At 29.2% G+C, this 14,474-nt stretch overlaps 1 protein-coding gene across 2 annotated transcripts in view; it reads right to left on the reverse strand.

Moving 5' to 3' along the window:
- The window catches only part of LOC129968764 (1-phosphatidylinositol 4,5-bisphosphate phosphodiesterase classes I and II-like), a 538,878-nt gene that overhangs the window by 188,075 nt on the left and 336,329 nt on the right, over positions 1-14,474 (reverse strand). For both annotated transcript variants that reach the window (XM_056082994.1, XM_056082993.1), the window contains exon 4: positions 1,508-1,648. In XM_056082994.1, the coding sequence (XP_055938969.1) occupies positions 1,508-1,648 (141 nt within the window). The remainder of the gene's footprint in view (positions 1-1,507; positions 1,649-14,474) is intronic.

The raw sequence follows: 14,474 nt of genomic DNA on the forward strand, positions 1-14,474 counted from the left end.
ATACTTCTTTGCTACTGCGGAAGCACAAAAATTTGATATTTATAAATTTGATATTTACCCTCTACAGAAATCAAAACATTTCAATACATTTGGGCACCTTATTTGATTAAACTTTATAAATGGAAGTATAAGGCTAGATACAATAATTAAGGAAATAAACACTTGTTCCACTTTTTTGAGATACCCTTTATATATATATATGTAATATTATTTTGTTTGAAGCAGAATGCAGGTTCGAAGACGTTCAATAGACATGTTATATTTTTAAATTAATTTTAATATCCGTTTCATGAAGGCATAATTATTTACAAGCAGAGACGCGGACAAGGCACGTCCACCACAGCGCGGCACAAAAGCAGAAGTAAGAAAAAGGGCGAAACAAAGGATCACTAGTCTTATATAACATAGGATTTCCGACCACGTGCCGATGGAATACATATGTTGATCTTTGACAATGGCAACGGAAGTATCACTTTCATTTGATACGAAGTACTGATGGCGCATTAGTTTTACAGAGGAATTCATTAAACCGAAAGTGGAATTGGATCACAAAATAAGAGAATATTTTTAGAATAAAGTTACTATGGGCTAAATTAAGATAAAATCTTGGAAATTAATTAAGTTGAAATTAGAATTAAAATATCATTACATATTATATATATATATATATATATAATTTCTGTAGAAAAAATGCTTCAGATGACAATAAAAATTATATTTTTCGTTGTTTTAGCCAATAAATTTATTTCTTAAAATGTTATGAATTTTAACTTTTTATACAATTTCTTGATCTTATCGCTCATGTATAGAAGACAATAAATATAATAAGAAATGAAATTAATAATAATTATTAATGAATATAATAAGAAAATTACAGCATTTTATGACAAAAATAGACCGTTTATAGCTGTTTACCGTAAATAGGGCTCGAATACAACTTTATTTTAATAAATATTTTGAAAAAGTAACGTTAGTGAATAATTTCTATTTGGAAGACTGACCTCGAGGTCCCAGATTAATTTATAAAATTAATCTAAATTAAGGATTTTTCAATGCTTCATAAGATTATCAGCTTGAGTTGCAGAAGAATGGATTTCTTTGTTTAAAATTTATGAGTATTAAAAATAAATTATTAACTAGGACAATAGAACCAGGGGACTGTATAAAAAGTTTTATTTCTTAACTCTCCCAGAAATTCATTTCTTGACTGAAGCGCCATAAAATGTAATTCTTCCCATCATTTACCATTTTTCTTTTCAAAAACTCTCTGTATATGTCTTGTTTAGAAATAGGCTATTGGATCTTAATAAGAGTGGATCTATATTATGTTACGGTCAAAGGGAACTCAACGGTAATCAGTGGGGACTCTTACCATTCAATGGGACTCTTAATGTAAGAGTTTCTGATTTTTTTTTAATGAATTGGAAGCAAGATCTATTTTAGACACAAATATTAAAGCAGATGAAGGGGAATGACAGAGAATAAAATTCAAATGTAACAAACTGACCTGTGCTGTTTCTTTGCAGTTGCAACTGAAATGCAGTGCACTGACATTCACTAGCTCTGGACCGTACACTACTGTCACCTGTTTGTCTTCCAGTGGTGTATCAGGGGCACCCATACTGATGGAGTCCCGCAATTTACCATCCTGAAAAAGAGTAGACGGTTATAATCATTTAATGATAGATGATAATGCTATACAAGTGTGCACAAAGAATTTTACAATAAATAAATAAGCAAATTTTAAATTACAAAGTTAAATAAATAAAACAAGTAAAGGATCTTTAATTTTTGAATCCACATTTAATTAGTTTTTATTTAAAAATTTAAGAAATCACATGAAAAGTTTCCCGAAAGAGTTTAGCTAATGGAAAAATTAAGTTTTTATTCGAAAAAAGAAATTCGTAATCTTCTTAAAGAAGTTTCATAATCAAATATACAGTTTCTTGAAAGAAGATCCTATTATCTTAAATTCCGTTGCTAGGCAACGAGTTCAAAAGATATCATAAAGATCATTGATTTATAACATAAAAAAAGAACTTTTTAGCTTTTTTTGAGAACTATACATTTCCTGAAGAAAGAAATAAAAGATTTCGTGTAAATATATTATTTTAAGAAATTTAAGAACTTACTGTCCTGTTTAATAGTATTGTTATATATAATATGTATTAATTATTTCAGAAATAAAATATCCGATTTCCATTTAAAATTTTATTAAATAGTTTCCATTTTAAAGATATTCACGCATTATTCGAACAGGAAGAAAAAAACAAGGATTGAAAGTAATCAGTCTGATCAGTTATAATCACAAATAAGTATAAGGGAAGTAGTCATTTATTTTAGGCTCAAAATTAAAGTCTCCCTTCTTGTTTATTATAGTGATTAATGGTCCAATTTTAATTTCTTTATTTTCAAAAATAAAGAAATTGGAAATACAAATTAATCATTTATTTTATTCTTACTACGAAAGAAAATTAGAATTTCTTATTTAAAAAAAAATGATCAGACCGTCAAAACAAAAAGTTCTTAATTTTTTCTCCCCAAAATCCATAGAGCTTCGTTTTTGTATGAATATATATATATATATATATATATATATATATATATATAGTAAAAAATAAAAAAATAAATAAAAATTCACAATAAACTTATTTCAAGATTTTTAATGTTAGAATTTAACAACAGATATGAATGGTACAGAAATCGAGCATTAACCTCCCCCCTCCCGCACACAGATGCCTACGTTTAGATGATTGAAACCAAAATTGTTTACATCATATTTTTATATTTTTAGGGAAATTCGTCCGATGAGTATACGCCGAAAGTTGTTCCATAAGCTCACTAACCAATAATGAAACGATATTCCACATGTGTAAAGAAGTACAACCAAAATACAACATTTACAAAAAGTAACAACATACATGCAATCCGCAAATTGCTATTAAATAACAAGCCTAATAGCGCTTGTTGTGCAACTAAAAAGCTCTGTCCTCTATCAAAAGCTCTTCTTTCGAATCTAAAAAAAGAAAGCACGTTTGTTGTGAATGCATCGGCTTATATAGTCTTCAAGAGAGGATATAAAATTTTATGACCGAATCTCGACCTCTGATATAGACACCATCATAATTCTTGCATTTTCGAGATTCTTAATTCTTGTATCCAAAGTGAGCAACAAAAAGAACAATAACAACGACAAACAAAAAATCGGCAAAGTTGGAGGTTGCTAATGTGGCATGCATTGACATGGCAATTGAGAATATCTGTAAATCTCTCTTGTCAGCGATAATATTGTTATTGCAAGAAAGCAATATACCAGATGTTTAACAATATTTTATTCTTTTATAATTTTCTTTTGAATTTGAAAAAAAAAGCTATAATTGGCATTACTTAGTATAGAAAAGTTTAAAATATCGAGATCTGATCAAGGTGTATATTACTATCATGCTTACCCTCCCCCCTCCCCGTGTATATACTTACACCGGGGGAGGGGGAGGAATACTTTCCACACTTTTAAGGTGAGGCAAAAATAACTAATTATTTCCCTCTCAGAGTTACTGAATCTCCTTCTCTTTTATTTATGTGATTTATGCGCAAATAAGAATATCATATACTTTCATGTTTGCGCACAAATCTTTTATCAAGTATCGAAGTCTTCATTGAGAATATCACATATATTCTTCATTAAGAATTATGTATTGTTTAAATCAAGTAAATTCAAGCTGTGCTGCAACAACGGATAGATATTTGGCAACTGATGAGAAATAAGTGCTGCTACACGCACATTTAAAGTGAGACACAAATATTTATTTTCTTTTCGGAATTAAAGAGTTGAGTCTCTTACTTTTCATTCACGTGATTTATGCGCAAATAAGGATATAATATATATTTTTGTTTGCGCATAAATCTTTTCCAAGTATCTCAATCTTCATCTAGATTTCTTCACTACTACATTATAGAAACATTACTACATTATTAGAAACTACATTATAGAATCTTCATCTCCACCCCCCATATATATTTAACCTTTTTTAAGAGGCAGACTTCATTAATTCATTTCACTCTCTCACCCACATGTCGTAATTTAGACCTGAATCAGAGAACGATCACCCCTGATCCAGTAGCCCCAGTAGTATTACTCTCGACATGGAGGATTCTTTGACCACGACAGATTTATACGTGCGCCAGCCACAACACTACAGAGAGTCTTCGGCCGGCAAGGTTCGAACTCGCATCCCAAGGGACGCGAATCCAACGCCCTACCAATCAGGCTATCCAGGCCCTTACTCTTTTATTCATGTGATTTATGCACAGATAAGAATACCATATATATTTTTCCTTGCACATAAATCTTTTTCAAGTATTGCAGTCTTTATTTAGATTATCATATGTATCAAGAAATATCACATATAGCCTTTATCAGAAATATTATATATAACCTTCATCAGAAGTATCACATATCATTCATCAAAAATCACATATTATTTAAATAAAAAAAATTAGGTAGTATTGAAAAAAGACATCAACCATACTTGACAACTAATAAGAATTAAGTACATAAATTTAATGCGAAATAAGTACTGGCGACACTTTTAAGGTGAGGCAAAAGTACTTATTCATTTTCTTCTCGAAATTACAGAGTTGAGAGTCTCTTTCTCATTTATTCATGTGATTCATGCGCAAACTATAATTTCTTTATCTACAAGAAGGGAGAAATCGGAAACGTCATTACTTCCCTTATCTCTGGGAGATCAGAAAGAAAACTCATCCTGAAGAAGCAAAGAAAAATAGGCGGAGCAAACTGTTTTCTTCGTAGCTCTGAACGTATGTGAAAAAAAAAGGAACTACATTTCATTTTGACAAAGAAAATAGCGAACCGCAGTAGATAAATGTTTTCTGTTTCATTAGTTCTCCAAGAAACAGCTATAAATAGGAATGGACCTCAAGCATCATATCGAAACAAAGAAAGAGGCACTGCTTTTTTTTAAAAAAAAAAAGAAGGAAAAAGAGAACGATTTATTTTCTTTTATTACTTATCTCTTCTCGCATTCGGAAGCCATAACAAATGGCCATCGATTCATTGAAAAGATGACCGATGAAAAATGGAGCGAGGGAAAGGATTCTATAAAAAAAACTTATCTGTTTGTATTATCAAAAAAAAAAAAAAAAAAAGAGGCACTCTGTGAAATGTGATATTAAAATTATTTGAAAACTTTTACTTGTGTACTAATTTTTAATTGATAAAAAATGTCAATGCAAGAATGTTTTAATCTTATTCAAGCTATACGATAACACAGAAAAACCATTTTTTACGAAAAACCATAATACGGTTTCAATGTTTTATCTCAGAGTTTATTTCTTTCATTTTTTTCAAGACCATCTTTATTTTTTGTCTACGACAATTACAAATGAAATCAAAGACATCTTAGTAAAAATTAATTCTTAATTGGAAATGGAATTGTAAAAATACTACAAATAAACATTTTTTTATTATTTTTATTTAACTATTTAAAAATAATTGTATTTTGCTATTTCATTTTCTTTAACAAGTATTAAATGTCAATTTAAAATGTTTTCATTTAGAGTTTTCTGTTTTTGATGAAAATTTTGCAAATTTAGATGATCTGAACCACCAAAATATTTTGATCTTCCAATGATGTAATTTCTAATAATTAATGAATGGAAAGTACTTAAATCGTACAAATTAAATCAGAAAAAATATTAATTTATAGTAGTATTTCTTATTTAGTTAACATCCATTTTGAAGTTAAAAAGAAGACTGAAAAAATTACAATACATTTTCATTGGAATAAAGGGAAAAAAATGTAAATTCCAAAATTTTGAATTAAAAAAGCATATTACATTCAAATAATGTATATAATTCTAAGAAAATTTAAATAAAACTTTTATATCTCATTGAAAATTAAAAACAAGAAACAAAAGCTTTAAACTCATTTATCTTGAAATTTTGGGTTTTTTCCTCATATTTTCAGTTTCCCAAAGGCAATTACTGAAATATTTTAAAAAAATATCAGTCTGAAATTTGAGGAAAATTTAGTTTATAACGCAATCCAAGGAATGAACAAAAATATAAGAGCAATGTTAAAACATTGCAAAGTTATTCACTTTTTAAACTTTTGGGGGAATAAATTAAAATTCCACCAAACAAAATATGATTTCACGTTAAAACTTTTGTAATTTTCAAGACTTTTGAGTAATTTTTACCTCAATTCCTATTTAATATATATTAGTGACTAGATATATTAAAATATATACCATTTCTGCCATTAATTTCTCAGACAGCGTTTGACAAAGGGACAAATTACGAGAAAATAATTCATGATAATAATTCGTGTTTTTTTAAATTCTAATAATTCTCAAGTATTTAAAAAATAATTAAAGTATAAAATACTTTTGTGATATCTATTAAATTTTTTTTGTATGAATGTCATTTGAAAAAAGAAAATTATTACTTTAAATATCATTATTTAAAAAAAGGGTTTCTAAAACGTTGTCGAATAATTTAAATTAAAATGTTATGATATTCCATAAAAAAAGTAGATTCAAATTCAGTTATTCATCCAGATACTAATGCCATTCATTTAGAAACTCAAAACACTTCGATAAACTACATCATATTCCCTCAAATGATTATATTTGCACAATAAACCTAGAACATTTTGATTAACCTCTTCGCATACGATGATAAATCTGACTCGCACTTCGAACTGCTGCTGAATTTTTAATTTTGAATCAACAGTTAAGTGAAAGCATTAAGTAATTAAGAAGGCGAAAATCGTTTGAAAACGGTTTAGTATCTTAATTGCCCTTATGTTATTAAAGGGATTAAAATAATAATAAATGTCCTAAACAGAATGTGTTATTTCATTAAGTAGTTAAGTGAATTTGTAGGTCTAGGGATTAATTAAGTATGCATGCAAAAAGGTGAAATTAATTGATGAATAAGATAAGGAAAATCATTCCAGTGCTATGGATGAGGATTCTGGTACATTTATGTTTTCGATATTTCTCAAAAATGGTGATAGGGGGAGGGAGCAACTATTCATGGCATATCTAGGTATCATCAAGTTTCAAACGGAATAAAAATGGGTAAAATCGTATCAGTGATTGTAGCTGACTTTCTTGGATTTCCTGATTATTTAAAATATAATGATACACTTTTACAAATTTTATATTCGCATTTGAATTTTGATCAAATATTATTTCACTCAATTAGATGTTCTTAAACTATTTAAACTTTTATATTTTAACCCTTTAAAGGGCCATTTTTTTTTTAGTCATATTATGTTAAAATGTTTTTAGGCTTGAAATTAGAATAAGAAAAGGGATTCATTTAGATTATTAGATAAATTTAATTTGATTAATTAATTAATTTTGTTAATTAATAATTAAGTAACAAATCCAGACACATCATTTTGTCTGAGATAAAGAATTGAAGCCTCTAAGTTTCTGACTTACTAAAAAAATTTCCCAGAACTTATGCCAACCTATATAATTTCATACAAAGATTGATAAATATGGTGGGAAGCATACTTCCCACGGCTCTAGAAAGGGTTAAATAAGAATAATAAATATATATATCATCATAAAAGTGTCTTCTGATTAAAAATCAGTACAACCTAAATGAAATTTTTGTACTCAAAAAATAAAGGATTAAAAAAAAAATTAGTTGTTTATAATTAGAGAAATTTTGACACCATAATAAAATATGAATATAATATTTATTTACTATAAAAAATCCTATTTAATATATTATTTATGACGATGCCACCATAGGTTTCAAACTATAAGAAGGGAAACTAAAAAGGGAAAAAATGATATCTGAATGATAGGGATTAAAGAAATATTAAAAGGAAGTGCCATTTTGAACTTAAAGGAAATTTCAAACATGAATTTAAATCTTTTGAATAATAAATTATATTACCAACAGCAATAATAATGATATATATACTATAAATGATATATATATATATAAATGATATATATACCATAATGCCAAAAATATTGATCTATGAAGCTACTTATCATACTATCTTACTTTTACAACAACGGGGATAATACCAGATTATAAGAACATCTTTTAAATCCTACGAAAATATAAGTTACAGTATTATGCATTTGTTCGTTTTCAGATCTTTGCAGCCAAAAATGCGGAGTACATCTCGTAGGACAGAGCCTTTCTATTTTCTGTAACTTATCTGATCGTCGCGACATTTGTCAACTCTGTGTAGCATATGGACTCCCTTCACCTTTAAGTGAAGCAGGCCCTCTAATGGAGATAAATGAACACCGCACATGCAGAGGTCATTAGAGGCAGGAAATAGTTATTAATCATAGATATAGTTAACAAAGCGTTTGCAAGCAATTATTTCTAACGCCAGAATTCAGCTCTTTAGATTCAAAATGGAAATTCTAATGCCAATTAATGTTGCGTCTCAATTTTTATAAAAGTAGTTTCGGTAAAATTTGCAATAAGAAAGGCAGCTAAAGGTTTTTTAAGAAACGGAGATGAAAAGATATGAAGTTATAATAAGGAAAAAAATAATCAAGAAAGTATTGTTATAAGCTTTATTTATAATTGCTTTCTGCTTTTAATTTTTGTTATTTAGAATTAAATGGCTCATTTGTGCTTTAATTTCTTTTTTACTTTTTTGAATGCGAAATATATAGAGAGACATTATAGAAATCGTCAAAAAATTCGAGCTTAAGATTTTGAAGAATTTCCACGTTTAAAACGATCACTTTTTACGATCAAATTTTGAATGAAATCCATTTGTCTAAATCAAAAAAATGGGTGCACAGATTTATTATCTAAAATGTAGATCTACATTAAATTAAAAACTCGATTCGTCGTCTGGATATCTTAAAATCTGTACTTTTGAATGCATGTAAATACCATTAATTATAAAACGCAAAAATTTAGATAAATAATATTAGGTGCATCATTTTTGCATCGCCAATGTAGATATTTATCAAATTTTGATTCAAATGTGTCAAACAATTGGCCAACTATCAACCTGCACTTTTGTATAAATGCAAACATAATTCAAAAATACAATGATTTTTATAAAAGATATTTGATATATCTTATTGTGACTATAATCATAGTGTTAGTGCTAAATTTTGGTAACATTCCGCCCAAAATAGGCAACCAAAATACATATTTCAGGTTTCATTACTCTGTTACGAAGCACAATATTCTCCGTATAGGAAAGCTGAAAATAAAAATCTGAGCACTAGTGACATTCACAGCTTTGACCAAGAACAACTGATTTTTGCAGAAAGAGGGGGGGGACATCTTTCTTACAGAGTATACGAGAAAGATTTGAGGAGACTACTCTGATTGTTTTATATTGATTTGTAACTGCTGTTGATTGGTTTTTACTTTGTACCTCGTTTAAGCAAAAAAAAAAAAAAACCGATTTTTTAAATTTTTAATTTTTTTATATATTTTTGCTCTCTAAACGGATTTCTTTATCTATTTCATGCAAAAATTCTAAAACATAAGTATTTTATAATTTTTTCCAAATAGCTCTTCTCGAATGTAATAACATACCTCAAGTTCTTATATACATTGAATTAAAAGGTTATGTCCTAAACTGGATGTGACATTTAATTAGAAGATGAAATAAATTCAAAAATGTTAAAATCCATTTATCTGAATTATGGTCGAACGTACTTTAGATGCTCTTTAAATTTTACTATCCATATTGTTATAGTTTGAAGAGAACCAATTATTATATAAATGATTCAAGTTATTTTTAACCAACAAACATATAATAGATATTCTGTTGTTGTGACTCATGGCCTGTTACAAGCCCGCTGATAGTTATCTGTCAGCGATTTAATTTAAGCCGATTGAGCGTCCGTCTTGTTTTTTCAGTAGCGCCAACTAGGGCCAAAAGTACGACTTAGCTACTTCATGCGCCACATTCGCTTGCACAACCCCTTTTACAGGGGGGCACATTCACACACCTCACAGATAGAACACAGAAGAAGAACAACCATGCACGAACCGGGAATCGAATCCGGGATTCCCAAATCACGGTGAAGACGCGTTATCCCTATGACAGGACGCCAGCACTAGATACTCTTAATATTAAGAGTATAGTTGAGAAAAAACTGATACTGATCATAGTCACTTTTCTGTTAAATTTCAATAAAAAATTAGAAACCCACATCTATTAGTGCTTAAAAGTAGAAAATTATATACAAATGCTTCTTTAATATTTAATCTTTAAATTATGTTTTGTTCTTTCTGCTCATAATAAAAGAGAATGCGTGTGTGTATGTATGTTGGAACTCTTCAGGTTTGACTGTTTCATCTATATCAATGTAATGTGATTATATTATATATATATATATATACTGTTCATTCTCGGATTCGAAAATCTTCCGCTCTTTTACGCATGCGTCGGGATGCGTTTAGTTAGCCAAAATATGAATGAGAGAAAAGATGAAATTAGGAGATTTTTATATTTAACAATAAGGTGAACTAGGATTATTCGCTGTCTCCGGAATCGTAAAAACCGACTGGTAATATCGTCAGAAAAAGATATTAATTAACAATAAAATAATTCCGAACATTTTTATTGACTGCAAGTCAATATATACATGATGAATAAATGGAAAGTTTCTGTTATCGGTACTTCATTCTTTTAATACAATAATAATCATTTTTTATGTTGAAACAAATTTTATTTGTCATTGAATTTTTTGATACTTTGACATTAACGATGGCAGATAATCTCGGTCACATTTAATGATATTATATAAAATAATCTTTGCACCTCTCCTAAAAGTTTTTTGCCACTTGAACTAGCTATATAAATAATCAAAGGTAAGCTATACAAGAAATCAGAGCGATAATTTGAGGTAAAATAAAATAATACGATAAAAAACGACACGACACTCACATGCATACACGTGGAAAAAAATGAACGAAAGATAATCTAATGGAGCCAAAAATCAAGTTCAAAAAATGATGTAGAATTTCGTAAATATTCTCATCTTTCCGCGCCTCACCCCTTAACAAGGTAGAATCGTTAAAAATTGGTAGCCTCGGGTATTAAAAGAGGCAGTACTTATGTTTGTACGAGCGTGGTATTAGGATTTGTTGGTTTTCAAACCCGGTTTTAAAAAAGCGGTTTTTTAAAGTAAATTTGTCACATTCGAAAACCGGTTTTTAAATTAAGAAAACCGGTTTTTCAGAACGCTATGATATTCCTCGTCTTCTCCCCCCCCCCCTCTCTCTCTCTCTCTCTCTCTATATATATATATATATATATATATATATATATATATATATATATATATCGGTTGAGACCGATTCGTCTAACAGCTGAAGGCTTAGGGAGATGAGATGCCAATTTATTAACAAGTGAAGAAATATTTAAATTTCTGTTAATTGAACTGAAAAATTTAAACACTGAAATAAGTTTGAAATTATTATATGCTTTAGAAGAACGAATTCAAGAAAGAAGACAAGTAGAATTACCTTTTGCCGTATTTGCAAAATCCACAAAACATTTCTAGTTCACCGAAGAAATCTAATAATGTACTTTCTTTAGCTTCAAAAACCGAAATTGTAAGGTATCTGGAAAGATATTGTCTTGGATATTTCCAAATTCTTTTGTGGAAACCGATTCTGATGGAAAGCAAACAGAAGAAACTACATCAGAGTAATATTTTTTTAAAAGAAGCCATAGAAAAATCAATTCATAAGTTTCTTCAAGACCCTGAAGAAAACCTTACAAATCCCAAGACACTGAAAGATGAATTTTCCATTATTTGCGGCAACGAATAAAAAGAACGAAATGCTTAGATATGTTCTTTGATGCCCTGAAAGCTATAAAAACAAGCTCAATAGCTAGTCAATGAGTATTTTCAATTTCAGACAATACAATGTCCAAAATAAGAAAAAGACTTAGAAACCGTTCAGTGAATATTTTGTTTTTTGTTATTTTATATAAATTAAATCTATTTTTTGACAAAAATTCAAAAATCGTTTTTTTGGAAATATTGAATTCGAAAACCGGTTTTTGAATAAACCCTATGTGGTATAATCACTCAAATAATAAATAGAAAAGGGGTAAAGCTATTAAAATAACGCGGTTCATTTTCATTCTTACAATTATTTTGTTGAAAGAATTATAAAAATCAAGTTATGCAAAAGAGTGAGTTTTAATTAAAATTAAACATACCGGTGTTTCCGGTGAGCCAGCTGAATGCCAAATGAAATTATAACAATGGAATCTTATTAAAATTTTGTATTGAATTCACAATGTCAAGTGAAAGAAATCAAAATGCAATTTAATTAATAATTTTCTTATACTTAAATTCTGAAATATATTTAGACAGCTTATTTTTATCTAGAAATCATTAGAAAATTTCAAAACTTTACCACGCTAAGAAGTGAATGAAAATTTGCTTTCAAAATTTCATTTTTAAAAGCATGAAGCAAGCCAGTTTCAATAAAAAAAGAATAAAAATAGTAAAAATACAGTACACTCCCGATTATCCGCGGAATTGGGTGGTGCGGCCGCCACGGATAACAAACATCGCGGATAATTCGAAAAAAGCTAAAAACGGGTATAGCAAAAGAGAAAACAATCATTCCAACTTTGAAAAATCGTTTTATGTACAGTAAAACGTAAAATAAACAGCAGGAAATATTTAACTAACGCTTAATATTTTAGTATATCACTCAAAACTAACCTAAAATGTGCAACAGAAAAGTGCTTTGTACTTACGAGAAGCGTCAAGGATACACAGAAAAATTAATACATATGTACTGTTTTAATACTGTAATGTATTATGTAATTACAAAAGAATAACTGTAAAGTTACACCTTTTTGAAGAAATCAGTCATTTGTGTTTGCTTCTTGCTTTGGAAGCATTTTCTCTCTGCTTGGAAGCAAAAAAAAAAAAAAAAAAAAAAGACTTAGTGCGGCAGGCGCGGATAACCCGCCCGCGGATAATCGGGAGTCTACTGTATAAGAAAAATTGAACTTCATTTATGAATTTTAATTTCGGTAGTTCGAACTTTCTAAAAATCAATAATTATACAAAATTAGAAATTTATGCAAGCGATATATATCACTTGTAAATACAAGTTTTACACGAAAACAAAATGTGAAATATTTAACGTCTAAATATATCTAGGAAGCCGACATTCTACCGCCGTCTCCCTTATTTGAGCCGATGTTTATGACTTCGAATCACGCCACCGCTCTGTTTCCTAGTTACATTAGAAACGCTATATTTTGGATCTAGAGGGAGGCTCTGTCTTTTTTTTTTAACCGAGAGTCTCGGGGAGGTTTACAAAGAAAGAACAGCGGAAAAGGGAGAAAGTGGTTTTCCTCGAAGCAATTCGTTTCAAGTCACGAGAAGCGTGTAACTCACTTTCAGAATCGTTTGGCGTCACCTGAAATCACGCAAATGAGCAGGAGCGAGCAGTTATTTGAAGGGACAAACGATAATTGTGCAAGGAACATAAGAATATTAAATAAGGAACGCAAAATTTCTACCTGTTGAGCAGTGGAAAAGAACATTTTAATTTAGTTTGACATATGGCAACCTGTTTGAAATTTTCATTAGAGTTTTTTTTCCAGAAACATTATATGATTTTCAATATGAAAACATTATATGATTTTCAAGTGGTAACTACTTCAAAGTGAATATGATTAAACCTCTCTTTTTTGTGACTTGCTGTTCTCATATGAATAGTCTACATAAAGTTCTATGTGTGGTCGTTCTTGGTAATGGTCACCCTCGTTTAACATTTCCCGGTTGGGGATTGGTCGCAAAGGAATCCAGCTTGTTATTTTTATAGCAATTCGTATTTAATGTAGCTCGCTATTTGAATTAATGCCTTATATTCTTTGGTTATATTATTTATTAATTTTAACATTAATATACATAAATTTCTTGCTTTTTTTTTTCAGGAAAACCCCTTGATTTTACATAGTGGTCAAACGATAAAGTAGATACGGGAAGTGGAAACTATCAACTTCAAAGTATATATGATTAAACCTCTCTTTTTTGTGACTTGCTGTTCCCAAATGATTGGCTACATAAAGATTTATGTGTGGCTATATCTTGTATAGGCCACACTTGTTTAAAATTTCCCGGTTTATTAACAGTCGCAAAGAAATGCAGCTTGTTAATTTTCTAGTAATTCATATTTAATGTAGTCCGCCATTTGAATCAGCGCCTTATATACACTGGTTAGTATGAAGAAACAAATTTATAAATATTTTTAATCAGTTCTTTGAATTTCAACCTTATTTTGTGCATATTTTTAATTCTTCACAAAACATATAGTGGCATGGTGGAAGATACTCCTCATAATAATTAAAAAGACAAAAGGTGTAGGCAAAGCTTATAGGTCACTGATTTTATCATTAAAAAGAATCTCACTTTGTTTTTATATTACTTTTATAAACTATCCTATC

The sequence above is a fragment of the Argiope bruennichi genome, chromosome 5 (assembly GCF_947563725.1).
Source record: "Argiope bruennichi chromosome 5, qqArgBrue1.1, whole genome shotgun sequence".
Classification (NCBI taxonomy): domain Eukaryota; kingdom Metazoa; phylum Arthropoda; class Arachnida; order Araneae; family Araneidae; genus Argiope; species Argiope bruennichi.